Below are 26,880 nucleotides of genomic sequence, written 5' to 3'. Positions count from 1 at the left end.
GACTGAACAGCAGAACGACCATCCAAACATCCTTCCAGATGATTGTCCGGATGACCTTCCGGATGAAGTCAGGGCTGCAAGGTCCAGCCAAGGCAGCCCGGGCTGCAAGGGCCGAGCCCCTTGCACGATTTTCATGCATCAGGCCTCTAGTTATTAACATAAATCATGGGAAAACGGGTGGTAATTTTTCTTCTAGCAGATGAGAGTACTCATTATGTATCACCTTAGGTGTAGAAGGGAGAGAGAGAGGTTATTACTGTTGCTCCTGGAGTTTCTGTGAGTTCTCTGTGTCCACATTCCTGATCCTCAAAGAGTCATCCTCACCTTTTACAAAAGAGTTGTCATTTTACCCCATTTGAACTTGTTGACATAACACGGGTCCTATGATTTGTGATATCCACCTAAATCCAACACCTTATTCACAAAAGAGTCTTTAATATGTTTCTAAGGGTAATGAACTTGAAACCTGATGACCTAGTTTCAAGTCCAGGAGCCACAATTTAACCAGTTATATGACTCTGAGCTTAACCTACCTGTGCCATATTTTCTCTATTTATAAAATGCTGATAATAACAGTTGCTGTGTTTTTTATCTCATCAAATTATTTTGAACATGAAATAAGAATGTGAAAATATTTTGTAAGGCTCCATAGAAATATATATGCTTTGTTCATATTTTGCTATTTTAAAAGTATTAAAAAACATTGATCAGATTCCCCTACACTTCAGACTCCTTTCAGGCAAATTAGTCGAGTTACCAGAGAGGCAAAAATAAATAAACAGAAATGAAGTCAGCATGAAGCGGCTGTAGGTCATCACGACGCCTGTCGACTCCCATTTACCCTCTTGGTTCCATTGAACCTCGCTACTCAGAGTGTGATCTGTGGGTCAGAAGTGCCGGCCTCACCTGGGAGCTTGCAGAGTCTCAGGTCCCCCAGACTTCCTGACTCAGAGTCTGCATTGCAACAAGACCTCCAGGGGCTTTGTGTACACTTTTAAACTTGAGAAGTACAATATAGCACACCACCTGGCGCTTGTAGCGTGCAAGGTGACTCTACACAGTAAAGTAGTGAGAACGTTTTTTATTTTAATTATTAGGTTTGAAGAAATCAGAAGAAAAGATTGCTAACTCATGAAACCAGCTGCTTCATAGATTTTCTTTAAGGTGCTGCTAACAAGTAGCCATGTATATATATTTAAAAGAGGAATTGATTTAACAGAATGATTGAGTAAGTAATAGAGTAGTTACACTTGGATATAGCAGAAATGATGAAGATGGCTCTTGAGCGATTGGTGTTTGGGCAACTTTAGTCTGGAAGCTTGGTGGGATTTGGAGCGGGTCATACTACCTGGGAGGACCTTGGGAGTGCCTTTAGCCTTAGGCAAGGATGCACGTAAAAGGCACAGCTACTGTGTTTGCCAGGGCCCCAGATCAGACTAGGGGTGTCCAGAATCACCTTGCGCTGACCAGACTGGAATGCAGACTGAATTCAAGGTCTATGGTCCTTCCTTTATCTCTTTCACTCCGTGCTCCGTTGGGAAAATTCAAGCACCAAGCCTGTATTTCTTTATTGGCCACTTAGAGGAACAGTAGGGACAGAAGATTCTTCAGTTCCTTTCTCTGAGCCAGCCTTTAGCTAATTGTCCAATCTGTGAGCTGTTTATTCAGGGAAGTTTCATTCCCCATACTCAGTTTCTCTTGGGACATAATTACAGAGTTCCTCATGAGGTCAGTTTTTAAGATTTTGCCTACACTTTTTCCCTTCTCTTTCATTTTTCAGTAACTTTCAAAATCATATAAGTAATACCACTAAATTCTTCAGCACTTAGCACGTAGACGGGGAAATGCTTTATGAGTCACCGTGCTGTGCTTACACAAGCGCCTTGTGGATTTCCTCTGAACCGTTACTTTCCCACATGTGCTTCTAAAGCAAGCACCTGTGTTGTTCTTCAGTTCCTCTTCCCATATTTTCCTCAGCCCATTTGTACTCTATCTTTATTTTTATGGTTTGTGATTATCTACCTGAATCCATCACCTTAGCCAAACTGTAGAGTTTACTTGGGAAGGATTTCCTTGGAATTGAAACTCTTTAGCCTATTGATTGGTATTACTGCTCCCCATGGAAAACCTTCCCTGGAAGAAGAGCCTGACATCACAATTATAGCTACTGAAAAAAAAATCTGAAACATAAAAAGGTATTAACATTAAAACCCCACCTTTACAGAGATTTATAAATTGAAGAAGGGTGGTAACTGGCATTATTGTAAAGAATGACATCTATGATAATTACTGAGTCATCTGCACACAAAACTAAGGTATATAAAATGATAGTGTTTACAGCTTTATTATAACTAGAGGCCTGGTGCATGAATTCGTGCACAGGTGGGGTCCGTAGGCCTTGCCAGTTATTGGGGCCAGCCGGCCTGGGGGAGGGACTGCGGGATGTTGGCCGGCCACAGGAGGTTGTCTGTGGGAACGCATTGACCACCAAGGGGCAGCTCCTGCATTGAGCATCTGTCTCCTCATGGTCAGTGCCCATCATAGCAACTGGTTGTTTGGTCATTTGGTTGCTTAGACTTTTATATATGCTAGAGGCCCAGTGCACAAAATTCGTGCATGGGGTGGGTGGGTTCCCTCAGCCTGGCCTGCACCCTCTCGCAATCCATGACATCCCTCTTGCAATCTGGGACGTCCCTCTCACAATCTGGGACTGCTGACTCCTAACCACTGGCCTGCCTGCCTACCTGATCACCCCTAACCACTCTGCCTGCCTGCCTGATCACCCCTAACCACTTGCCTGCCTGCCTGATCACCCCTAACCACTCTGCCTGCCTACCTGATTACCCCTAACCACTTGCCTGCCTGCCTGATCACCCCTAACCACTTGCCTGCCGCCTGATCACCCCTAACCACTTGTCTGCCTGCCTGATTGCCCCTAACCACTTGCCTGCCAGCCTTATTGCCCCTAACTGTTCTCCTGCCTGCCTGATTGCCCCTAACTGCCTCTGTCTCGGCCCCGCCACCACAGCTTCATCCGGAAGGACATCCAGAATGATGTCCGGAAGGTCATTCAGCTGTCTGGTCTAATTAGCATATTACACTTTTATTGTTATAGATAGATAGCCTAAACTGAAGGCAGTCTCGGTGTCCCTCAGGATCGTTTGTAGGTAGCACCATTATTGAGCCAGTGGAATAACATTTAGCAGTTAAATATGTTAGATTTTTGTGAAAAGAAGTGGAAAAAAGATAAAATATAGAAGACTGAATAATATGATGCTATTTGCATTTTAAGAAATGAAAGGTGGGGCAGAATAAAAGGATGCTACCAGTAACAGATAGCTGTTAATTCTGGGAAGAGGTCCAGGAAAAAGAGAGAGAGAGTGATCTTTAATTATTTTAAAATGTATAATTTTGAATTTAAAACAATTCTGTATGATAAATATTAGTGATTCAGAGGTGTTTAGAGATAATGATAAACAGTCACATTATTTTCTCTTCCCCCAGCCCATACCCCCTCCTGTCCCCACCTGCACCCCCTGCCTACCCCCATGATGCTGTTCATGTGGGTTAACCCAATGTCTTCACTTTCCGGGAGGGACGGCTTTTGAGAGAGAAAACATATCAGTCAAGTGGCCAAAAGGTTGGCAATTGAGGGAAAAACAAAGATTTTGCCCAGGACCAGAAAGGGAAGGCCCTATGCTAAAAAATGCGCCGTTCTTTCTTTGGTTATTTCAATTAGCCATTTAACGTAATTCAGATAAACATAATGGCATTTTCCTAAAGGAGAATCTGGTTTGACTTTCCTGGATAATTATTCCAGTTACTTATTGTCCCTATAAGGAAAACAAGGTTATTAAATTGTCCTCGTTTCCATGACTAGTTTGGAGGTGGAAGCTTTGGGTTATTGATGGAGTTTTCTTTGAAGTGGACTTTGGTCTTCTTAAAATTAGGCCTACATATGCCTGCATCCGAGGGCTCAGGAAGTGCATTTGAAAATTTTGAGGTATCTCAGTTTTTAAATCAAATAAGTGTTCTACATATAAGTATTATTTAAGTATTTAATATAAAATTTAGTAGTGGCCGAAACTGGTTTGGCTCAGTGGATAGAGAGCCGGCCTGCGGACTGAAAGGTCCCAGGTTCGATTCTGGTCAAGGGCATGTACCTGGGTTGCGGGCACATCCCCAGTAGGAGATGTGCAGGAGGCAGCTGATCGATGTTTCTCTCTCATCGATGTTTCTAACTCCCTGTCTCTCTCCCTTCCTCTCTGTAAAAAATCAATAAAATATATTTAAAAAAATAAATAAAATAAAATAAAATTTAGTAGTGAATATTTTCCAGTTTCCAGTGCCCCCCACCCCAAAAACTTCCTCCCCCAAGACTGTTTCTAGTGCCATCAACCTGTCCATCATTCTGCCTCTGAGGTTAGTACTCTGGGTGTCTGGGAGCCATAACCGGAGGTACTTTATGCCAAGTAAAGTATCTACCAGTTTTCGTACTCGGTTGAGTGGGATGTGTTCTCAGCTTTATTTCTGGTTTTGCTGCCACCCAAATTCTCCCTCTGCGTTTTTTTCTTCTGATTTGGATTCTCTGGTAGTGACCATACTCATTTCTTTCAGATGGAGACTATTTTACCTTCACAAGACATGAACCCATTGGAGTGTGTGGACAGATCATCCCGGTGAGTGTAGATCCTCATGCTTCGTATTTATTTTCATTTGAACCAGTTCTCTTAAAAGATACATAAAACATGGATCTCAGTGATGTGTGTTTTCCATTACTGGGGGGAAAAAAAACCGAGCTCATGTTGTTGACATATCTTTAACAGCCTCCCTGCAATGCTTATTTGAACAGGTTAATAGGGTTTCAGCTCCGTTACCAGGAGTTGAGTTCTCAAGTCATGGAATTCTCATGATTAAAATAAGCAAAGCCAAGCCCAATGTATTAATAACCTACCCTTGGTTATGGATGTCCATTCAGCTTATGGAAAATTAATGCTTTGTTATATTTGCTTGTTTATTTTTTAAAACTGTGACTCACCATCTTTCCAGGCATATTGTTTTATATGGTCTTTTAATCCCATTCTTTCTCACTGTTTCTTTTCACATGAATCTAGATAGAAGACTGTACAGAAGACACAGCAGTACCATTAACGTCACGGTCATAATTGAAACCATGCCGGGCTGTTGTGTGTCTTGTAAAGGGAAATAGATGTAGTGCTTAGTGTTTGGATTGGAACATTAAACATTGTCTTTTTTTTCTGCCTCTCTCTCATACACAGCCGTGGCACTATACAAAACACCATCCAGTCCTCCAAAAGTGCTAGCTCATCATTCCAGCCAGGATTTCAGAGGAGGCTCAAACTAAACTCTTATATTGTAGACAAGGAGTTTTCTCTTTTCAAAATATAAGAGAATGAGTTAAGATCATCTTTGGGCTTGGGGGGCAAAATTTTTTTAGAGATATCAATATTCTTTTCATGAGTTATTATAGACTCCGGGTTACTGTGAAATTTGTTAGAGAATGAAAACGGAAAATGAGAGGTTTGATTTAAGTTCTTCTGCTCCTAACAGCGCTCCCTCCCCCTCCTAAAGCCCGCCCCCTCCCCGGGAAACCCCACTTGGATCAGAGCAGGGGTGAGGTCTGTTACCTTAATTGCAGGAGCTGAAGCCTGCTCTCCTGGCCCTTCCCAGACTCTCGGGGCAGCAGCTTTCACTGACAGGACAAGAGCTGCCTGTCAGCCACTCCGCTTGGTTACTGCGCTCCAAGATTTATATGCTGTAGATGGAATTGAAACATCACTGTGGACTCCCAAGTTTATAAACAACTAAGGGGAAAAGAAATTGGGTGTTTGGTGAAGGCAAGACACTTGTATATTTTTGCAAGCTTGCCAGGGCCAGTGAGAATCTTTCAGGGGTGGCAGCTGAGATGCTTCAGGCAGAAACACATTGTGGTCCGGCTGAAGCCAGGGGACCAGCATTTCTGTGTTCTTTCTTAATGAAATTATCAGCAATACCTGATAGTCCTGAGGCTCATGCCTGTGCTTAGGACAATGCAAGCTCAATATTCTTTTAAAATCATTTTTTGGCCCCAAATTCAGATACATATATTTTTTAGTCTCCATTAGCTTATTTTGCAGTGGAAAGAAAACAAACTAAATTTTTTGCGTACTCCAAAAGCAAAGATGCACTCTATTTTTATAATCATGTTTTTGTGATAATACATATATATATAAGTAAAAGGCACAGTCTTAAAATACGCATTGACTTAAATATAATTCACAGCTGGAATAGTCTCTTCTAGTTCTTCCACACTATAGAGCTTTCATACCTGTCTGAAATCCCTGGTACAAAAATCACAAATGCAAGAAAAAGTTTTCATACACAGGAACTTACTGGAACCAAAGTCTAGTTTTAAAAACATATAAAATAACAACAATGAAAAAACAAAACAAAGAAAAACAAAGACTCTCTTTTCACTGTGTGATTTCTTTTGCTGGGTAGTTGGAATATAGTAATTTGGATTTTCAAGGCCACTCCTATTTTATTCTTAATGAAGTAATTTAAAAAATCCAAACATCTACACTTTGTGGTGGAACAAGATTTATGTTGAGGAGGAGTCTGAGAAATCTGAGAAGTCACAGCTTGAAAACAAATAGCGGAGGGATATTTTTCCATCTATCAACCGCGGGTTTTTTCCTTTCAGTGGAACTTCCCCCTGCTGATGTTTGCCTGGAAAATTGCTCCAGCTCTGTGCTGTGGCAATACAGTAGTTATTAAACCAGCAGAGCAAACACCACTCAGCGCACTCTACATGGGAGCCCTCATCAAGGAGGTAAGAGAAGCCGCCTTCAGAAGCGGCCCCTGCTCCGTACGGTTGGGGCCTATGGGAGCATATCTGATTTCACCTGCTGCTTCAGCCCTCACAAGCCACCCTTCCTCCAATTCTGTTTTGTTAGGCTGGCTTTCCACCAGGAGTCGTCAATATTTTGCCAGGATATGGGCCAACGGCTGGGGCAGCAATAGCTTCTCACATTGGCATAGACAAGATTGCGTTCACAGGGTCTACTGAGGTAGGTACCTGGGAAACCATGGGTTGAACAGTCCTGCACATGAGTAGAGGGTTTAAAAGAAACAGGAAAATGTTACTCAGAGGCTGGTCACCAAAGGAGCAGTGAGCACCTAAGCCCTCCAAGGACATCATTGGTGTCATAGCTGGGATACTGGCGAATCTCAAAGTAAAGGCACATGTTGACCCGTGAGGCTACAGACCCCTGATCTTTTTCTGTGTGATGCCATCTGTGTAAAACCTGTCTCAGACAAGTAAACAAAACCCTATTATCTTTTGAAACAAAAGGAATACAGAGGCAAAAATAAAACTATTTCAGAAGAGACTTTCCCAATGACTGGGTTTCTGGACACTCTCTTGAGTCAAGAACAATAATGGCAGAAAAAAAGCCAGTTAAAAAGCTGGAAATTAAACTAATCTCTGGTAGAGATTAAAATGGGAAGTGTTCTCTTCTGTTTATTTCAACCAGATCCTGTAGATGCAACTGGCAACTACCAATGCCCATGTGTCATAAGGGATGATATAGAGCAGGGGTCAGCAAGCTTTTTTCTGTAAAAGGCCAGGTGATAAATAGTGTAGACTTTGCAGGCACTACAGTCTCTGATTCAGCTACTCAACTATGCCCTTGTAGCACCAAGTAGCCACAGGCAGTATATAAGCTGAGCATGGCTATAGGCCCATAAAGCTTTATTTAAAGATACTGAAATTTGAATTTCATATAATGTTTATGCCTCACAAAATATGAATCTTTTTAAAATTTGTTTTCCAACCATTTAAATCGCAAAAACTGTTCTTAGCTTGTGATCCATACTGGTTAGCAGGGGTCCTCAAATTTTTTAAACAGGGGGCCAGTTCACTGTCCCTCAGACTGTTGGAGGGCCGGACTATAGTTTTAAAAAACAAACAAACTATGAACAAATTCCTATGCACACTGCACATATCTTATTTTGAAGTAAAAAAACAAAATGGGAACAAATACAATATTTGTATTTGCATGTGGCCCACGGGCCATAGTTTGAGGGCCCCTGCTGGATAGGCAAGGGGCCAAATTTGGCCCCTGAGCCATAGTTTTTTGGCCCCTGGCTGATATGGAGTCACAAGTTTGCTTAGAGGGTTTATAATAAAATGTTACCCCAAAATGTCTTGGGTTGAGATAACAGAGGTGATAAAAGATAATCTGACTCACTTTACCAAGCAGAACTTTACAGATGACATCATCATCGAACAAAGGATGTTTGCAGGTCTAGAGCAGTGCTACCTAATAGAAATATAATGAGAGCAACATTTGTAATTTAAAATGTGCTATTAGCCACAGGAAATATTTTAAGTTAATTAATTTTAGTAATATATATATTGATTTCAGAGAGGAATGGAGAGGAAGAGAGACATAGAAACATCAATAATGAGAGAAAGTCATTGATTGGCTGCCTCTTGCATGCCCCCCCCTGGAGATCGAGCCTGAAACCTGGGCATTTGCCCTGACCGGGAATTGAACTGTGACCTCATGGTTCATAAGTCGATGCTCAACCACTGAGCCACGCCGGCTGGGCAATTTTATTTAATCTGGTATTTCCATATTATCATTTCAATTTATGATCAATATAAAAATCATTATCACAGTGGTTTACATTCTTTTTTCATTATGAAGTCTTCAAAATCTGGTATATAGTTTACATTTACAGCACATCTCAATTCACATTTTGACTTTTCAAGTGCTTTATTATTATTTTTAAAAAGATATTTTTATTTATTTCAGAGAGGGAGAGGGAGATAGAGTTAGAAACACCTATGATGAGAGACAATCATTGATCAGCTGCCGCCTCCACACCCCCCACTGGTGATTGAGCCCCAAACCTGGACATGTGCACTGCCTGGGAATCAGACATGACCTCCTAGTTCATAGGTCGACGCTTAACCACTGAACAATGCCAGCTGGGCTCAAGTGCTTTATATTGGACAGCACAGGTCTAGGGACTTGAGTATATTAGCTGATACAGTTAATGGTACTTGGTTAAACTGACAGATGTGAACATATTTAACAAGAAATTAATTGATTAATAAACCTGACGTTAATTTATAGCTACACATTATTGTTTTATGTTTGTCAACCTTTTATTTTAGTTGTATTCACTATAGTAATTTTGAAATTTCAGTGAAACATAACCCAAAATGTGAGCATGAGAGTTATTATTCCTATTTCAACTAAGTCTAATGTGTTAAAAGATTTGCTAAGGGCTAGATGCTTAGGAAAACTGCTGTCAGTGAAGAGTGGGCAAGGCAATTGCAAAAGATCAGGGTGTGGGGGGGAGTATAAATCTAGATAGAGTGTACACCTGGATTGCTTTGCAAATGTTTTTAAGTCCTCACTGCATTTTAAAGAAACTGAAACCAGAAATCTTAAACAATATTTTAAGGGTATAGTTTACTTAAAAAGGACAGGTGTACCCCTAGTTAAAGAAAAGTCCTTGATCCTATATCCAAAGATTGCAGAATGAGGGTACATATTCTTAAAACTAAAATGAAGTACTTAAAGTATCTTTCCCTATGCTTTCACCTTTTTCTTATTAACCAACCAATGGTCCGGGTTGAGTCAGTTGAGAGTCTTGGCTATATAATAATTTTTAATAAAAATGATTTCATAATATATAAAATGAGATATCAGACTTTATATGTCAGCCTCTATAGATCACTTTCATTCTTTTTTTAATAGCTGCAAGAATACTCTTGAATCAGTGTATCCTAGTTTAATACAGTGTAACCCTCATTCATGTACACTTATATTTTTTTCACTTTTTTTACACAGCCTATTACACATTACACTATTGAAATAAAAATTCTTGGAGCTCTAAGACAAATTACATATATAGATAGATAGATAGATAGATAGAGATAGAGATATTTTCTGTTCTTCTGTTTGATATGTTTTAGAAGTGGAATTGCAAAACAAAAGGATATTTATATGTTAACTTGCTTACCACCAAGAATGCATTAGAGTGATGGTTTTATTTTTGAGATCTTTCTATATATTGTGTTAATCTTCTGTTTCTTGTAGAATTTACAATATTCCCAGTTTGTTCGTTGCTTTCTAATTTTTTTTTAAAAAGAGTTGTCATGCACAAGTTTTAAATTTGTATACAGTCATATCTTTCAGCCTTTCTCTTAATGGCTTCTGGGCTTCCTGTCATCTTTAAAGAACCTCTTCAAGATTATACAAATGGCCCTTAACGTTTTCCTTCAGTACCTTTATGGCTTTGTTTTTGTTTAAATCTTTAATCTGGTTGGAATTTATTTTCATAAATAATGAAAGAGGAGGTCTAAGTTTATTTTTTTTATAAATGAGTGTTCAGTTCCTTCCACACCATTTATTAAACAGTCTATCCCTTTGCAGCTCATTTGAATAAAACATTAACAGTATATGATAAATTTCCATACATTCATGTTTCTGTTTTGAGACTCAAAATTTTATCTGTCTATTCTTTCACTGGTGCCAGATTGCTTTAATTACTAGATTATAAAAGATGTGTTGCAGTGTGGTAGGCAAGACACCCTGTTATATGGTTTCTCAAAATCTTTTGGCTATTCTTGCCCATTCTTTCAGATAAAATTTCAAATCCATTTTCTAGGCACCTTTCCTTCTTCCCCCAAAATCTCTCATTGGAATTTTGACTGGTGTTACATTACCCATTTATATTAAATTGAGGATAAGTACTTTTGCCACAAGATTGACTTCTCATGTAGGAACATGGTGTAAATCTCTTATTTGTCCTGTCATGTTCATCACCAATGTCATCATAAAGGTTTTACACTTTTCTTTTCTTTTTTTTTAAATATATATTTTATTGATTTTTTACAGAGAGGAAGGGAGAGGGATAGAGAGTTAGAAACATCGATGAGAGAGAAACATCGATCAGCTGCCTCCTGCACATCTCCCACTGGGGATGTGCCCGCAACCAAGGTACATGCCTTTGACCGGGAGTTGAACCTGGGACCCTTCAGTCAGCAGGCCAACGCTCTATCCACTGAGCCAAACCGGTCTCGGCTACACTTTTCTTGATCAATTAATTTCTAGGCATTTAACTTTTTCTTCCAAAGATATTTTAATCCAAAAACTGAGCACCTTTTTTTTTTTAAACCACAATATCATGTATTGGAAACTTAGTTGAATGGGTGACTTAATCTTTTTGGCCAGACAAGATGTGGCGTAGTGAATCAGGAAGAACATAATGCTTGCTTCCAGGCTGCTTGGTTCAAATCTGTTTTGACATTTAAGTTTTTTTTAACTTTTATAAATACTTTATTGAATTATCATTTACATCCAACAAAAATGCACCCATATAAGTACCAAATGTACACACTCATGAAACAATCACGCAGATCAAGATATAGAATTTTTCCATACCCTAAAAGATTTCTCATGCCTCCTTGTGACTAACACCCTTGGTTCCAGGCAACTGCTACTTTTTATTCATTTTGCCTAGTCTAGAATTTCATATCAATGGAATAATACAATATGTACTTTTCTGTGTCCATTTTTGGTTTTGGTTAATATGAAATGAATTATTGATATGGTTGCATTTAAATATCCCATCCTGATTTTTGTTTTCTACTTGTCCCATCTGGTGTTTTGTTCCTTTTTCCTCTTTTTCTACCTTCTCTTGGATGAATTGAGTACTCTATTTTACCTTCTATTTTGGATTATTAGTTATGCCTCTTTTTAAAGTGCTTGCTTCAGAATTATAATATGCATCTTAATCAGAGTCTACCATTAGATAGTATTATGTTACTTCATACATCTATATAATAAAAGCCTAAGCGACCTTTACGGTGGAACAACTAGAACGACCGGTGGCTATGATGCACACTGACCACCAGGGGGTAGGTGCTCAATGCAGGGGCTGCCCCCTGGTGGTCAGTGCGCTCCCACGGGGGAGCGCTGCTCAGCCAGAAGCTGGGCTCATGGCTGGTGAGTACAGCGATGGTGGCGGGAGCCTCTCCCGCCTCCGTGGCAGTGCTAAGGAGCAGCGAGCCAAGCAATAAGGGGCAGTGAGTAGGCAGGTGGTAAGGAGCGAGGGGTCCCAGACTGCGAGAGGGATGTCCAACTGCCGGCTTAGGCGGACATCCCCTGAGAGGTCCCGGACTGCGAGAGGGTGCAGGCTGGCTGAGGCATGCCCCCCAACCCCGGCCCTATAAATTTTGTGCACTGGGCCTCTAGTAGTATAATAACTGTACAACAGAATTCTTCCATTTATGTTGTCCTTTATGCTATTTTTGTCCTTTAATTTGCTACTACATATATTATACACCCTACGGAGAACCTTGCTACTCTTTTTGTTCAGTCAGCTTTTTGAAAAATTTTAAAAATGGGAAAACAAAATTATTTTGCATTTACTTGCATACTTTCCATTTCTGTCCCTCTCCTTTTTTTTTTTTAGTGTAGACCCAAGTTTTTTTCTGATATAATTTTCTTCCTGTGTAAAGATCTTTAACATTTCTTATACTTCAGGTCTGTTATTGATGCATTTTCTCAGCTTTTGTTTGTCTGAAAGTGTTTTTATTTTTTATGATGTTTTTCTGAAAATAGAATTCTGATTTGACAGTTTTTATTTTCTTTGATTTTACTTCAACACTTTAAATATGTCATTCTGTGGTTTTTTTTTCTGACTTACATTGCTTCTAATGAAAAATTAGCAGTCATTCTTTGTTTTACTGTACATAATGTTTTTTCTCTGGCTGTTTTAAGATATTATATTTTTACTGTTTTTCAACAATGGAGATTCTGTAGATGTTTTTCCTTAGTTGAGGTTCATTGAAAACTCTTGGATCTATGAGTTTATGGTTTTCATCACATTTGGAAAATACTGACCTTTGTGTTATACTGGTGTGGATATATAAGCGTTCTCATGTCTGTTACTTTTTGAAAGGATGCTGAACACTGTGACCATTACATTATTGAACACTAGGTTTGGTTGTTACTCTCTGAAACAGTGCTGGGCTCTTTTCCCCCTAATAGGTGGTTAAGTACAACTTGACTTTTTTGACACTTAATTTTAAGCTTTGTTAGGACTAGTTTATCTTTTTCTAACATACAAAAATTCACTAAGATTACTAAGTTGAGGTCCTTCTGGGGTTTCTACTGAATGCTCCCAGTGTTCAAGGTCTTTTCCACTCTGGCTGGTCAGAACTCAGATGTCTCCCAGCCCTGTAGGAACTCTGGGTTTATTCAGCAGCAGATGACATGGTCTTAGTTCTTTACCTAGTCTCATGGAGCCTCCCCTATGTATTCCCTGCTTAGCATTCAACCAAGGACCCAAATGGACTGCCATGCACATTTCTGGACCTCATTCTCTCCTTCCGGTACTAAGCTCTTCACATTTCAGCCACCTCAGCCTCTGAAAACTCAATTCAGTGAGACCACCCTGTTCTACTTCAGCCTCCCCAGGCTACAATCTAGAAAGTCTTCTGGCAGAAAGGTCTTTCCTTATTTGTTTCTCTTATCTCTGCAATCAGTCCCTACTGCCTGACGTCCCGTTTGAAGGAAGAAATTCATCTATGTTCTAGTTGTTCACAGTGGAGGGCAAGCCCAGTGCCAGTTACTCCACTATGGCCAGAAGTAGATGCCCCATTGCATTGTTTCACTACTTTTGATGTTGTTCTTTGATTTCTTTCTCTAGGTTTCAGACAGATCACTTGTTCTCATGGTTTATCATTGACTCATATTGGATATATTATAGTCAATGAGGTTACAAATTTATTTACTTCAGTCGAAATAATTAAAGTCTTAAGAATACAACTCTAAAGGCAATTAGATTCAGAAAAGTTCTTGGTTTACTTAGTACAGAATATTTTAAAAGTACCTTAGTCCCGTAAGTAACTCATTTTTAATTTCTTTGAGTGAGTTACTTTGCTTATCAGTTTAGTGCTATTTTTTAGCTTTAGTTTCAGAAGATGAGAGTTTTTGGTTGTATAGGTAAATTTGAGTGGGGGTAGCAGTCTCTTTGGAGTCTATCCTGTAGGCCTTCTCCTCCCTACTTCAAGTAGTACATGGTGTGTAGTCAGCATGCATTATAAATATTTGTTACTACCTGAAGGGGGGAAGACTGAATTTGAGAAGTAAATGCTTAATCTCAAAGCTAGAAGGTTTTATATCAAATGGAGCACTTTCCTTCTTGCCACCAGAAGCTTAGGGTTTAATATCTTTTACTTTATAGCTATGCAATCATGGACCAGCCACTTCATTCTGTACAAAATTGGCTTAATAATAGTAAACACATGTATTTCTCAGGATTATGAGAATTAAATGCAATATGAGTTTTGTAAATTGTAAGCAGTTAAGCAAATGTTAGTTTGTAACATGACATTAGTATCCCCAAAAGGGCAAGGTTTCTGGGGGTTGGATGGCCTGGGAAGGCTTGAAGAGAAAGAGGGATTTAACATAGGCCTTACAGGATATGAATACGTGGGGTGGGTTGGGGAAAGGATCAGTGTCAGTAAACACCTAGCAGCTAGAGAGTATAGAATACAGTGGGCATTGGGAAGGGCTTGCGGAGAAAGGTGGTGAGGCTTAAAAATAAGGTGCTGCAAGTCAAGCCTTTGAAAGCATTCTTGGTAAAAAAAAATTGAGACCAAAGTGTAGAGAACTTCCTAACAAAGATATTATATGAAAACTATACACCAACATTCTTTATAAATTATAGATACAAAATACTAGAAAACAGAGTTCAGTGACATTTAAAAACGATTATACACCGTGACCAAATGGGATTTATCCCAAGAATGCAATGTTGGTTTAACATCCAAAAATCAATCAATGTAATACTCCATATTGATATATTAAAGGACAGAAATCACACAATCATCTCCATACACACAGAAAAAGAACACACCATTTGACAAAATCTTAATACCACACAGAAACTTACAAAAATGTTATTCTTAATTGCCAAAAAGTACAAACAACCTACATATCCATCAAATGATAGTTGGTAAACAGATTGTGGTGTATCTATATTCATTCAATGGGATATTATCTATCTATCTATCTATCTATCTATCTATCTATCTATCTATCATCTATCTATCTATCTAATCTATATATTTATAATAGAGAAATATGGTAATTAACCGGGACACCTTAACAGGTCGACTGGATAGGAGGAGGTTGCAGTGCAGCGTTGGGGGCGGGGCTGGGGCCTTCCGCCCTGCGCTAGGGGAGGACCTGATCAGCAGAGGCTGCGGCTGCTTCAAGGGCCAGAGAGGGAGGCAGGGCCGGCAGTGGCCTTGGCTGCAATTGGGGCCCCAGGAGGGAGGCAGGGCCAGACCAGAAGGTGGGCAGCGCCATGCAATTTCAGATCAAGCACTGGGCTCGCCGTTCAGCCATAAAAAAGGAATGAAGTACTCATACATACTACAACATAGATGAACCTTAAAAACATGATGCTAAATGAAAGCAACCAGTCCTAAAAGACCACATATTGTATGATCCTATTTATATGAAATGTCTAAAATAGGCAAATTTATAGAGAGAAAGTAGAACAGCAGTTACCCGGGAGCTGAAAGGAGGGCAGAATGGCAATGACTGCTGATGGGCATGGAGTGTATTTTTGAAGTGATGAAATGTTCTGGAATTAGATTGCAGCAGTTGTGGCGGTTGCATAGCTCTCTGAATGTACTGAAAAATCATTGAATCATCCACATTAAAAGGTGGTTTTTATGGTATGTGAATTACATCTCAGTAATGCTGTTAGAAATGGATGATTTTTTAAAAAGCATTTAAGGTTGTAATTATGGTTATTCATAGCCAATATTGATTGAGCACCTCCAGTGTGCCAGATACCCTCTAAATACTTTGCATATATCATCTCACTACATCTTCATAGGTGAGCAAAGCGTGGCTAGGGAGAGGTTAAATCACCTGCCCATGGCCACTTGCTAGTCAGTTGTAGCTCTGAGAGTCATAGCGAGACTGTGCTCTGAATCACAGTGCTGCACTGCCTCTCTGGCTGAGGGGCTGTACAGCACCCCATGGGAGGAGGGAGCCATTAAAAACAAGGACTATCTCTCAGTGGAACATGTTTTGTTCAAATCATGGCCAAAAGTTTCTAATTCTGAAAGGTTGATGTTCTAACTCACCCCTCTCCCCCTAAAATTTACTTTAGCATCTCTAAATCTTATTTGATATATTATGTTTCCATCTGACATTCTGGGATATAGGACCTAAACTTTAAACCTAAACTTTCTTAAATCAATTCCACAAAAATTTATTGAGCACTTATTAAATGTCAAGTACTATGCTAGACCTTAGAGAACTTGTATGATTCAGTCTGACCCGGGTGATTGAATGTTAGTTACTGTGAATATGTAACTAATATTGTGGGGTGTGTATGGGAGTGTGGAGGGAGAGAAAACTTGTTCTGCATCACTTTACTTACAAATTTCCTGATTTCGAAGATGTTTTCAAAGATGAAGGATAGAACTAAAATTACCTTGCTCAACATGCCTTTTAAATGTGTCTGTGCATAAAGGAGAAGTATTGCTAGTTGAAGATATTTAAATTTAAATGAAAAGCTACTTCATGCAAAAATAATCTTTAAGACAAAGATAATTCTATATCTTAATTCTACAGTTAATATTCACAACTGGGAAAATGTGGGTTTATTTCCTTTTCTCCTTGGAAAAAATGAAATTGTAGAGGTGTGGGAACCAAAGTACCAAAAGGACTTGGAGGAACCCCAGCCAGGGACCCTTGTGAGTAGTGTGTTGCTTAATATTGGCAGATAATCAACAAATACTGGTACCGTTCAATTCTCAGAACCATTTCCCATGCCTGACATTAAGGACCAGCACTTTGAAAAAGCTCAATACATATTCGGCTGGAATGTAAAATGGGAGATTAGGTTTCACTGTTGCCTTCCAGTAACAAATGCAGTTTTCTTTTTCTTTTCATTTCAGGCAGCTCTACTTTTAGCAGGCATTTGGATTCCAGAGCTGTAGATTTGATACTGATTCAGTGTGTAACCTTAAAAGTTTCCTCTGGAAGTGAAAAGCCTTATAGAGTTTGGAAAATAAAAGCCCTAAGGACCTAAATTATGACAGATGGGACATGTTGAGGCGTTAGTGTGTGTCTGATTTCCTAGTGCCCCAGACACTTGGTGGATTGAGCCAATGCTGGACACCAGATGTTCGGTGATTGCTAAACACATAATCCCAGTGTTCTAGTGAAAGCATTTAATATTTAAGAAACACAGAAGTGTGCAGAAATTAGGTCTGCCTCTATACCTATGTCTCATAAGTCATCTTTCTAATCCTCAAATGATATAACTCTCACCTACATTCAGGCCAAGTTAATTTTCAGCAACAAAACTATCCAGTGGCTTATCATAAGCAAAGGTAATAACTACACTAAATAGTTAATAATTAATCTAATGGTCAACAGACACCTCATAGAATTTAAAATGATTTAGGAAGTTAAGAACTTTAATGTAGTTCAGCTTGAATTAATGTCTTTCAATCATTTATTTAGAGTCTCTTAAAGGAAAACAGAGTACTCCTCATTTTTTTACTAATATGAAAGCTTGAAAGAATGCTTCATCACACCATACTTTTCTTAAAAAAAAGAAAAAAAAAACCCAAACACACAAAAACAAAAAACCGAAAAGAAAAACAACAAAAACTAGAGGAAACTGTCACTTTTTCAATAAGAAATTCCAAACACAGTCTTCAAATCATACAAAAGCAATCAAGATTAAATAAGATGTCATATTCATATCAGAAAACTAGACATAATTTAAACCTCTATAATGATTGTGTGAAGTTGTTCACAGTACATGTTATTTAAAAATTTCCAGCTCTCAGACTGCCATGCACAGATAAGTGGTGATTGTACCTAATTCATGGGTTTTGAGGCTGAAATAAGTTAGAGTACCTAAGGTGTTTAAATAGGGCATGGTTCTTAGGAGAGTGTCAATAAATATTGTCATTGCTTTCTGTTTATTTTTAAATGAAATTTATAGAGCAATTTATGCTTAGGAAAGTGTGAAATAATAATAGAAGGGGGCTGGGTTCAACTGACCTTGGATCAAATCCCACCTCTCCTGCTGGGCGACCTTGACAAATTATTTAATTTTTCTGATCTCTCATTTCTTCATCTATTAAGAGGCACCATGAATAAGTCCTTAAAAGTTTATTTGTGGATTAATGGAGGTAATGTATTTGAAAGTTCCAGTTCTATTGCTTGGCACATTGTAAAAACTCAGTAAATATTAGTTGCATTTGAAACTCCCATTTGTAAAGAATATGCCCATCAAAAACTAATTCCTGCTCGCCTCTGGCAGTTTTACTTTCCTTTTGTTTGTTTTATAGCTTTTATAAATATTTTACAAATATTTTTGTCTTCTAATAAATGTTTGGGCTTTTCTGTTTTTGTATTTGCTCTTCTGTTTCACTCTTTGGAAGATTGCCCAGGTGCTTGCTTGGATAAACTGATTTTGAATCTTTTTTTTTTTTTTTTTAAGTGGTAGAATGTGCTGGATTTAGAGATAGTGCTGAAAGAAGACACTTGGTACCTATTAAGGAATCGCTTATGCTTTTGCTATGGCCTAGTTCAGGGGCCACTCCTTCAACTAAGTTTGCCAGAACTGAATTCTGGTGTAGGGACAGAGCCCTTTGCAGTAAAGTGTAATACAGTTACCATTGTTTTTCAGTTGTCCTTCAAGGACTACCTCACATACAGTGATAAAGAGGGGGTGGAGTCAGGGGAAGGGAGGGACTTATTAAAATGCAGATTCCTGGGCACCACCCAAGACCTTCTCAGAACACTTGGAAATGGGGCCCAGAAATTCTCATTTTAATTAGGTTTCCTCGTGATTGTTATGTTCATTAACATATACAGTTTAAGTAGCTGGGTCATACTCCAGAACATGTTCCCAGGCCCATTTAAAAAAAAAAAAATACAGCTCCAAATTTGTTCATCTGTGCTAAAATAAAACATCGTGTAAACTGACAGGCACCACTCATATTGTCTGCTATGTCTGTAGTTCCCACTCCAGCAGTAAGCTCTCTCCCAAACACCTGAAGGAAAGAAGAAATTAGTTCAAAATCAGTTTAGCAAAGCAAGGACATGGTCCAAAGCAGTCCCTATATCCTTGAATTACTCAACAAAGAAACAACAAAAAATGCCCATATTTTATTAGACATTTACAAATGTTTCCAAAAGTTCATGCATACTATGAAACTACACAGTGCTGGTGATCTGGGAAAACAGCTGACTGAATGCAAGGGAACTTATCTAATTGCCATGTGAGCAGTTCTGCTTCGATTGTATTTCTCGGATAGAGGGTCTGACTCACACAGTGCAGTTGTAAAGTGCTAAGACTTTATACGTGACACCTCGTCAACAAGCAGTATAGCAACTCCGTTGCCTTTTTTCAGTCCGTGTGTAGTTAATTACACTTTCTCTCTTTCCTGCTTCCCGGGTACTGGAGTACCTGGAGAGCCTGGAAGGGCACGAATGGGCTCACTAGCTACAAAAGAGAGATGGCTTTGATTATCTGATAACTAAGATTCCTGTTTCATCCAATTGACGTCCTACTGTGTGCCAGGCACTGGTGAAGATATCCTTATATCATTCCTTACTTTACAAATGAAGCAACTCAGGGCTCCACCCAGCACATGAGCATAAAACTGATTCCTGGTAAATAGAATTGAGTTCTTCATGAATGATTCCTCCCTCTCTTCTCTGTTTCCTTTGTGCTCCAGTCCTGTTCCCCAGAGGGTCCCACAGGTTTAGCATAGATCTAATGCGATCATTGGCACCCGTCTGTACAGAGGCTACAGTGGAGCCCAGGGATTCAGCTGATGAATTGGTAGGAAATTGTATCTTCCAGGCTTAGCTGATTGGATTTCCTTCCCATCAGCAATTTTTGTTCACTTACTCTTATCTGCATAAAAACAGTACTCCTAAAACAAGGTCCAATGTTTACTTCTGCCATAACTATTGGTTTCTGAAAAATGAACCACCATTTCCCTCTCCAACTCTCTTTCTTCCTTATGACCATCAATATAAAAGATTTTTCACCTGTAGTAACCTAATGGATCCATTTGATCTTTTATTTACCAATATGAACGTAATCAAATAAGATGCAGATATTAAATGGGCAGCCACCATCCGAGACTTGCCTGTGCCTTGGGTGGCCCTGGGCGGCTGGGGGGCTGAGGGGACTGGGGGCTTTGGAGGCAGGCGCGGGGAGCGGCTGGGCCTTCCTGGGGGTGGGTCTGGTCTTGCCGCGTGCCTGACGCCCCAGCGGGGCTGAGGGAACTGGGTACCACCATCTTGCAGCTGTGGGTGCTGCCATCTTTGAGGGCGTGGCAGTCAATTAGCATATTCCCTCCTTATTGGCTGTGGGTGCTGCCATCTTTGAGGGTGGGGCAGCCAATTAGCATATTCTCTCCTTATTGGCTGTGGGTGCTGCCATCTTTGAGAGCAGGGCAGTCAATTAGCATACTCCCTCCTTATTGTCTGTGGGCGCCACCATCGTTGCGACGGCATGAGGGTCAATTAGCATATTCCCTCTTTATTAGGTGGAATATAAAAGCCTAAGTGACCATTCAACCATTTGACCATTCAACCGATAGCTATGATATGCACTGACCACCAAGGGGCAGATGCTCAACATACAGGCATAGAAACATGGAACAGACTGATGAATCTTAGAGGGAAGGGGAAAGGAGGAGGGCAGGAGAGATTAGCCAAAGATCTTATATGCATACTAGAGGCCCAGTGCACGGATTCATACACCATTGGGGTCCCTCGGCCTGGTCTACAGGGATCAGGCCAAAACCAGCAGCCCAACATCCTCCAAGGGGTCCTGGACTGCGAGAGGTCACAGGCCAGGCTTAGGGACCTCACCAGTGCACGAATCTGTGCAGGTCTCTAGTATAACATAACATATTAATTTCTTTTTTAAAAATCTATTGTTGAAAGTATTACATAAGTCTCCTTTTTCCCCCTATCTACCCCCTTCAGCCCATCCCACCCCCGCCCCGGCCCTCACCAAGCCACTGTTTGTGTCCGTGGGTTATGCATATATGCATACAAGGTCTTTATTTGATTACCTCCCACTCATCCTCCTTCTTCCACCTTCCCTCTGAGATTCCACACTCTGTTCCATGCTTCCATGTCTGTGGATCCACTCTGTTCACCAGTTTATTTTGTTAATTAGATTGAGATCATGTGATATTTGTCTTTCTCTCACTGACATATTCATAGGATTTTTTTTATCTTCATGGGAAGAACAGTAAGACCTAATTATGCAATTTTCAAAGATGCAGATATTAAATGAGGAAACAGAGAGGAAAGAGAGAGAAGAGAAAATTTGGCAAAGAGAATGCGGTGGAAGGTGACCCTGTGAAGTGTTTTGCTGTTAGGACTCCTCGCGGTGCGATGGCTCTTAGCAGTGTGCATAGAGGAAGTTTCAGCTGCGTTTCCCTGACAGAGTCTATTGATATTTCTCTCTAGGGAGAGGCTTATATTCACTTGGATGGGAACCAGTGCTGTGGCCTCTGGAGAATCTCTTAGTTTCCTCTCTGGGATGATATCATTGACAGACAATAGAGGGCCTGAGGGAGAAGTGTTTGTCTAGATTACAGTGGTCAGCAAACTCATTAGTCAACAGAGCCAAATATCAACAGTACAATGATTGAAATTTCTTTTGAGAGCCAAATTTTTTAAACTTAAACTATATAGGTAGGTACATTGTTATTAACTTAATTAGGGTACTCCTAAGGCTTAGGAAGAGCCACACTCAAGGGGCCAAAGAGCCGCATGTGGCTCGCGAGCCACAGTTTGCCAACCACGGGGCTAGAATATGAAAGCCAACTTATAATTATTCATATTAATGGTGGCAGGCGGAGAATTTTCACAGGCAAGCCAAATGATCACATAATCCTCAAACCCCTTTTCAGCTTATATTATTTACTTTCATATCCACTTGTCCTTTTCCAATTTTATAGGCTACATGGAAAATTGTATAGATGCTCTCAGAGGGCACGTGTCACTTAAATATGGATTTGAATGTGGCTCCTGTTATGGCCATTCCAGGGAGAGGGACCTATTGGTACATCACCAAATGCCTATCAGTCAGCAATAAGACACTCACTTCAGGAGGCTGCTTCCCATTTACTTCAGCAAAGGCCTTTAAAAAGCACACAAAGCCACTCAGATTAAAGATGGAATTAATTTCTATTTATGCAGCTAAATACATAGGCAATACATGTAAATATTTAAGAAGCGAATATGAAAGAGCTCTAACAAACACAGAGTCAATAAACAGCCTCAGTGAAGGATAGGGAAACGGTTTGCATTTTGCTTTGTGTGGTGTTTTCTTTATTCGCTTAGATTAACAAACCATGATTTCATCATAGTCAACACGATAGAAGAGAGACCATCAAAGCGAACTACAGGAGAGTCCAGATTGATTCGTGCCAAGCAAATGTTTGTAGCTAACAGCTGTATTATCACTGATTCCGACTTACGCAGCCGGGGTCCCCCTTTCATTTCCTAAGTGAGATGAATGTCATGTTGCATGATACGGACACCCTCTCTGCTGCCTGAGTAATGGATCGGGTCAGCTCTCCTCTGTGCAGCCTCTGCCTCTTCGCAGGTGGGGAAGCAGTGAGCTCCAGTTTTAGCTATTTTTTAAAAAACAACGAAGGGCCTCTCTCTAAGGTTGTATGAGTCTACTAGTGAATATCCAGAATTTGAATCAAATATACCAGTTTGATGTGTCAAAACCGTTGGATGGACATGTTTTAAATGATTAGCTTTCTCCCTTTTCCCCTTCGATGCTGTAATCTAAGCTTGAGTACTGAAGAGTGAGAAAAGGGATGCCACAGTCTCCGCCTGCTAGCTGATTCTGTCCCTGGATGCAGGATTCTCAGCGCTCAGGCTGAGCAGGAGCAGGGTTCTAAGATGCCTACCCTGTAGTTCGCCTAGTTAGGGGGACTAACAGGAAGTAACCTTGACTTGAGTATATCAGGCTGCTTCCTATCTAAGTGACCAAAAAATCAAAATCTTGATTAAAAAAAATTATCTGACAGAGGAAGGGACAGTCATGTAACAAAAGAATGGCTCAGTGTGCCAGGCAGTCGATCTAGACTAGTCGCTGGCTGTGGGTAGTATGTTTAGCTATGAGAATTCTACTCACGGAAGAGGGGATCTAATCCCAGGAGAACATCTGGAGAAGAGAAGCAGGAACCACAGAGAGCAGCTATCATGGAGCAAAAGGCGTGGTGTGGGCCTTTGGAGTCCACTCCTGGCTCTGCCGCTGCTGGGTGCCTGTCAGCAAGTCACTTCTTGACCTCTCTGAGTTGTGGTTTGTTTGTTTGTTTGTTTGTTTGTTTGTTTGTTTGTTTGTTTGTTTCAGCTGTAAAATGGGGCAATAATTCTTGCCTCACAGGGTTGTCATGAAGATTATATTAAGTAATGTTTGTGAGAACAAGCAGTGCACAATAGGTGCTCAATAATGTTAAAAAATTAGAAACTAGAACCAACAATGAAAGTTAGAGTCAGGAGGAGAGAAATGCCCGTAAAGAGTCTTTAATCTCATGGTTCTGAACCCCAGCAACACATTGAAATGCTCTTGAGAATTAAGACTACCCAACGCACGCCTGTGTGCCCCACTCCGGACCAAGATCGGACTCTCTGGAAGTAGAGCCCAGACATAGAGAAAGCTTTTAAGTGCAGGGACTCCCCTGTGGAGTCAGGACTACAAATACCTGCCCTTCATGGAAGATACAGAAATTTAAGCCAAAGGTAAGTGAGAAGAGGAAAGCTAAATCTCATGCTTCTAGCTGTGGCAAAGCTAAGCCGTGGAAGTAGGTGTCCTGGGTCCCAGTCTCTCACTTCTGTTTATCTAAAGACGTCATGTTCTCTGGTTTTCAGAGACCTCAAGAGCAGCTGTCATGTCGGGTCCTTTGGCTCATCTCATGTTGAAAATTGTGTGTGTGTGTGTGTGTGTGTGTGTGTGTGTGTGTGGTCCCTCTGCCCACACATTCATCCTAGTGGGGAAGACAGCTATTAAATGAAAATGGTGTGAGAGTTATGTGGGACCAGCCAGTGGAGCGTGGACTCCTAACCCCGTGGGGAGGTGGGTGTGGAAAACTAGTGTTTCTGGCGAGGTGACAGGTGGTCGGCCTGAAGAACTTGGTGTAAAGTAAACGGGGGAGGAAAGGATTTCAGATGAAGCCGCTTACACGAAGACAGGCACATTCCGGGAAGGGCAAGTGGCCTCATGTGGCAGCGTGTTGTGGGTGTGGAGCTGGGAATAGTGGTGGGAAAGAGGCTGGAAATGTCGTTAGCGGCTTTATCGGTTTTTGTAATCTGAACTTCACAAAGTTTTGAAATTGCTGTTACCACTGAAATTGATATTTAGATGCCTCAGTCCTGTTACTCTCTGGTAGAAATCGAACAGATTGATTTAGCCGATTATTTCTGAATATTTCAGAGAGACAAGAAATATCCAATAACACACATTTTTGGCATTTCTATTCCCATCCTAGTTAGAACCAGTGAGCACAATAAAATTAAGAAAGGAGAGGAGGTTTAAGAAATGAAAACATACTGCAGAAAGCAGGCATCTTCAACCAGTTTATTGAGCTCTTGACTAGAGAATTTTTTATTTTTAAAAAGGGTGGAATATCTCTGAGAAGGAATTCACCCTAATATGCACAAGTAATTAATCAAGAAAAAGAAATACCTCTGAGAAGAAACCCATCCCGATATAGGTAATTAATAAAAAGAAAAAATTCACCCAACTTTAGGAACTCTGTCCAGGGAGAAGCAGCCTTGAATAAAGGGCAGGGAGCGCCATCGCATTCTCTTTTATCCTGTATAATAAATCGCTTTCCGTGCAAAATGCCAAGTGGCATTTCCTACCCTGTGCATTGCTGTGAACATGATTCTGGCACACTGTGGCTTGTCCAGCGATGCTCCTGATATCAATCTCGAGGACTATTCAAAACCAGGATGGGAGTCAGAGTTGATCTGTGCCAACATTCCTGCTGAGAATTAGCCCAGTTCCCTTATGCGTGGGGGAGCCCCAGTGCCCTGCCCTGGCCTGTTTGGGGTACACGGATACAGCTGAGAGACTCTGCAGGGAGTGGGAAGTTAGGAAAGCGCATGATAGGAACACGGTCACTTTTCCATAATAAGCTCTATGTGAAAAACGAAAAAAAGGTCAGATTTTCCTCCCATTCAGTGCAGCGTTGGTGCTTCCATGAAAAACTATTTCTGCTCCACAAGGCTGGAGGAATGCAGAAGAATTGGGGACAGACTTGGATCGAGTAGGGCTTGAGGAGCCCTCTGGGTCTTTGCTTATCTCTTCAAACAATCTGGAGAGCGAAGGGACAGATTAACTGCTTGGCTTGTGCCTCCATTTGTCAGATGAAGAAACTGAGGCCCAAGGGGCTGAAGTGGCTTTCCCAAATTGAAGGTGAGTTAGGGGCCAAGCCAGAGTTTGCAGTACGTAGGTCTTCCAACTGCTATGGGCCAAACTGTAGTCCACAAACCTGAGCATGGTTATAATTAGCCAGGTCATCAGAGATAGGGCAGGAGGTATAAGAAGAGTAGATTGTGAAATCTTTGCTGATTGGGGAAAAAGATAATGATGGACTCAAATTTTGGTCTCTGCCTTTATCCTGTTTAATCTATCTTCCCATACTGTATGTTTCCCAAACTATATGTTTATCTGTTTCACCGCATAGATGACCTGTTTGATCAGAATGGGGCTTGGTTTTCTGGTCCATCCCTATTGACTTAACCACTCAGAAGACCCGAGCGCCCTTGCAGCCTCGTCTATCCCACCACGTCCTTCCACCTTCTGATCACGCATGAAAGGGTTCATATGGCCAGTGGAGCACCTATCCCCAAGGAAGCCTCCTTATTACTTTTCCATCTAAGGTGGCCTGGTGAATCCAAGGCCTTGATTGGATGTCTATATTTCATTTGTTCTTAGACTTCCTAACCCCCTAGACTTTAATTTGGGAAACCCTTGCATGGTATTTGTGTAAGTAATGGTTTAGGCTGGTTTGCATAAGACCTATCATGTTTTGTAAGCAGACACAGTCAGTTCTCACTTGAACTTAATGTTTTTAAACATTACTCTTCCCTGTTAAGAAGCCCCTGCTTTGAGTTGCATCTGTTCTCCTTCCATGGCCTCTTCCCCCTCATGGAAATGACAATGAGGCGTGCCTCCTGTTTGGGGTCACTTAACCTCTCTCGCTCCACTGGCAGGGAGGATTCATGAGTAGCAATATATTCTCCAAAGAGTTTGACCTGGAAACTGAGCATGTCATGGGAAGGCACATGATACTTGATTCCGTAATTAATGAAGGTTATTGCATCCTGGCCATTCTATGGGTAAGGGCCAGAGAGGTCTGAATCTGGCTTACAGCGAAGAGCTGCAGAACCATATTTCATCTGTTCAGATCTAATATTAAGTCATACTCAGATTTTCCTTTAAGTGGACTGCAAAACTGCACTTACTGAGCACCTGCTAGGTTTACATGGGCGTTCTCTTAGCTGGGAGTTCCTTGTTGCTAGGGACTGTGCCCAACACACAGTAGGAGAGCCAGAAATATGTGTCTGAATGAAGGAGATTGGTATCCTGTCCTGAGGCCACTCCAGATGGAAGTGGTTCTCCTCTCGCCTAACACACCCAGTTCTTTCTTGAGGCTGGGCTACAACCTGACCTTCTTCCAAAGATAAAAAGGAACGACATTCATTATTCATCTGAGATTTGCCTTGCAGTGTTTAGCACGAA

General features: G+C 40.6%; 1 protein-coding gene across 1 annotated transcript in view; it reads left to right on the top strand.

Annotated features, from left to right (window-relative positions):
* ALDH1A2 (aldehyde dehydrogenase 1 family member A2) overlaps positions 1-26,880 on the top strand; it is a 96,098-nt gene that overhangs the window by 50,783 nt on the left and 18,435 nt on the right. The window contains exons 5-7 of the mRNA XM_036302843.1: positions 4,618-4,679; positions 6,704-6,832; positions 6,957-7,070. Coding sequence (XP_036158736.1) covers positions 4,618-4,679; positions 6,704-6,832; positions 6,957-7,070 — 305 coding nt within the window. The remainder of the gene's footprint in view (positions 1-4,617; positions 4,680-6,703; positions 6,833-6,956; positions 7,071-26,880) is intronic.

The sequence above is a fragment of the Myotis myotis genome, unplaced genomic scaffold, assembly GCF_014108235.1.
Source record: "Myotis myotis isolate mMyoMyo1 unplaced genomic scaffold, mMyoMyo1.p scaffold_m19_p_1, whole genome shotgun sequence".
NCBI classification, from domain to species: Eukaryota; Metazoa; Chordata; class Mammalia; order Chiroptera; family Vespertilionidae; genus Myotis; species Myotis myotis.
The sequence above is the reverse complement of the archived record's forward strand: the minus strand, read 5'-3'. Positions and strand labels throughout refer to the sequence as shown.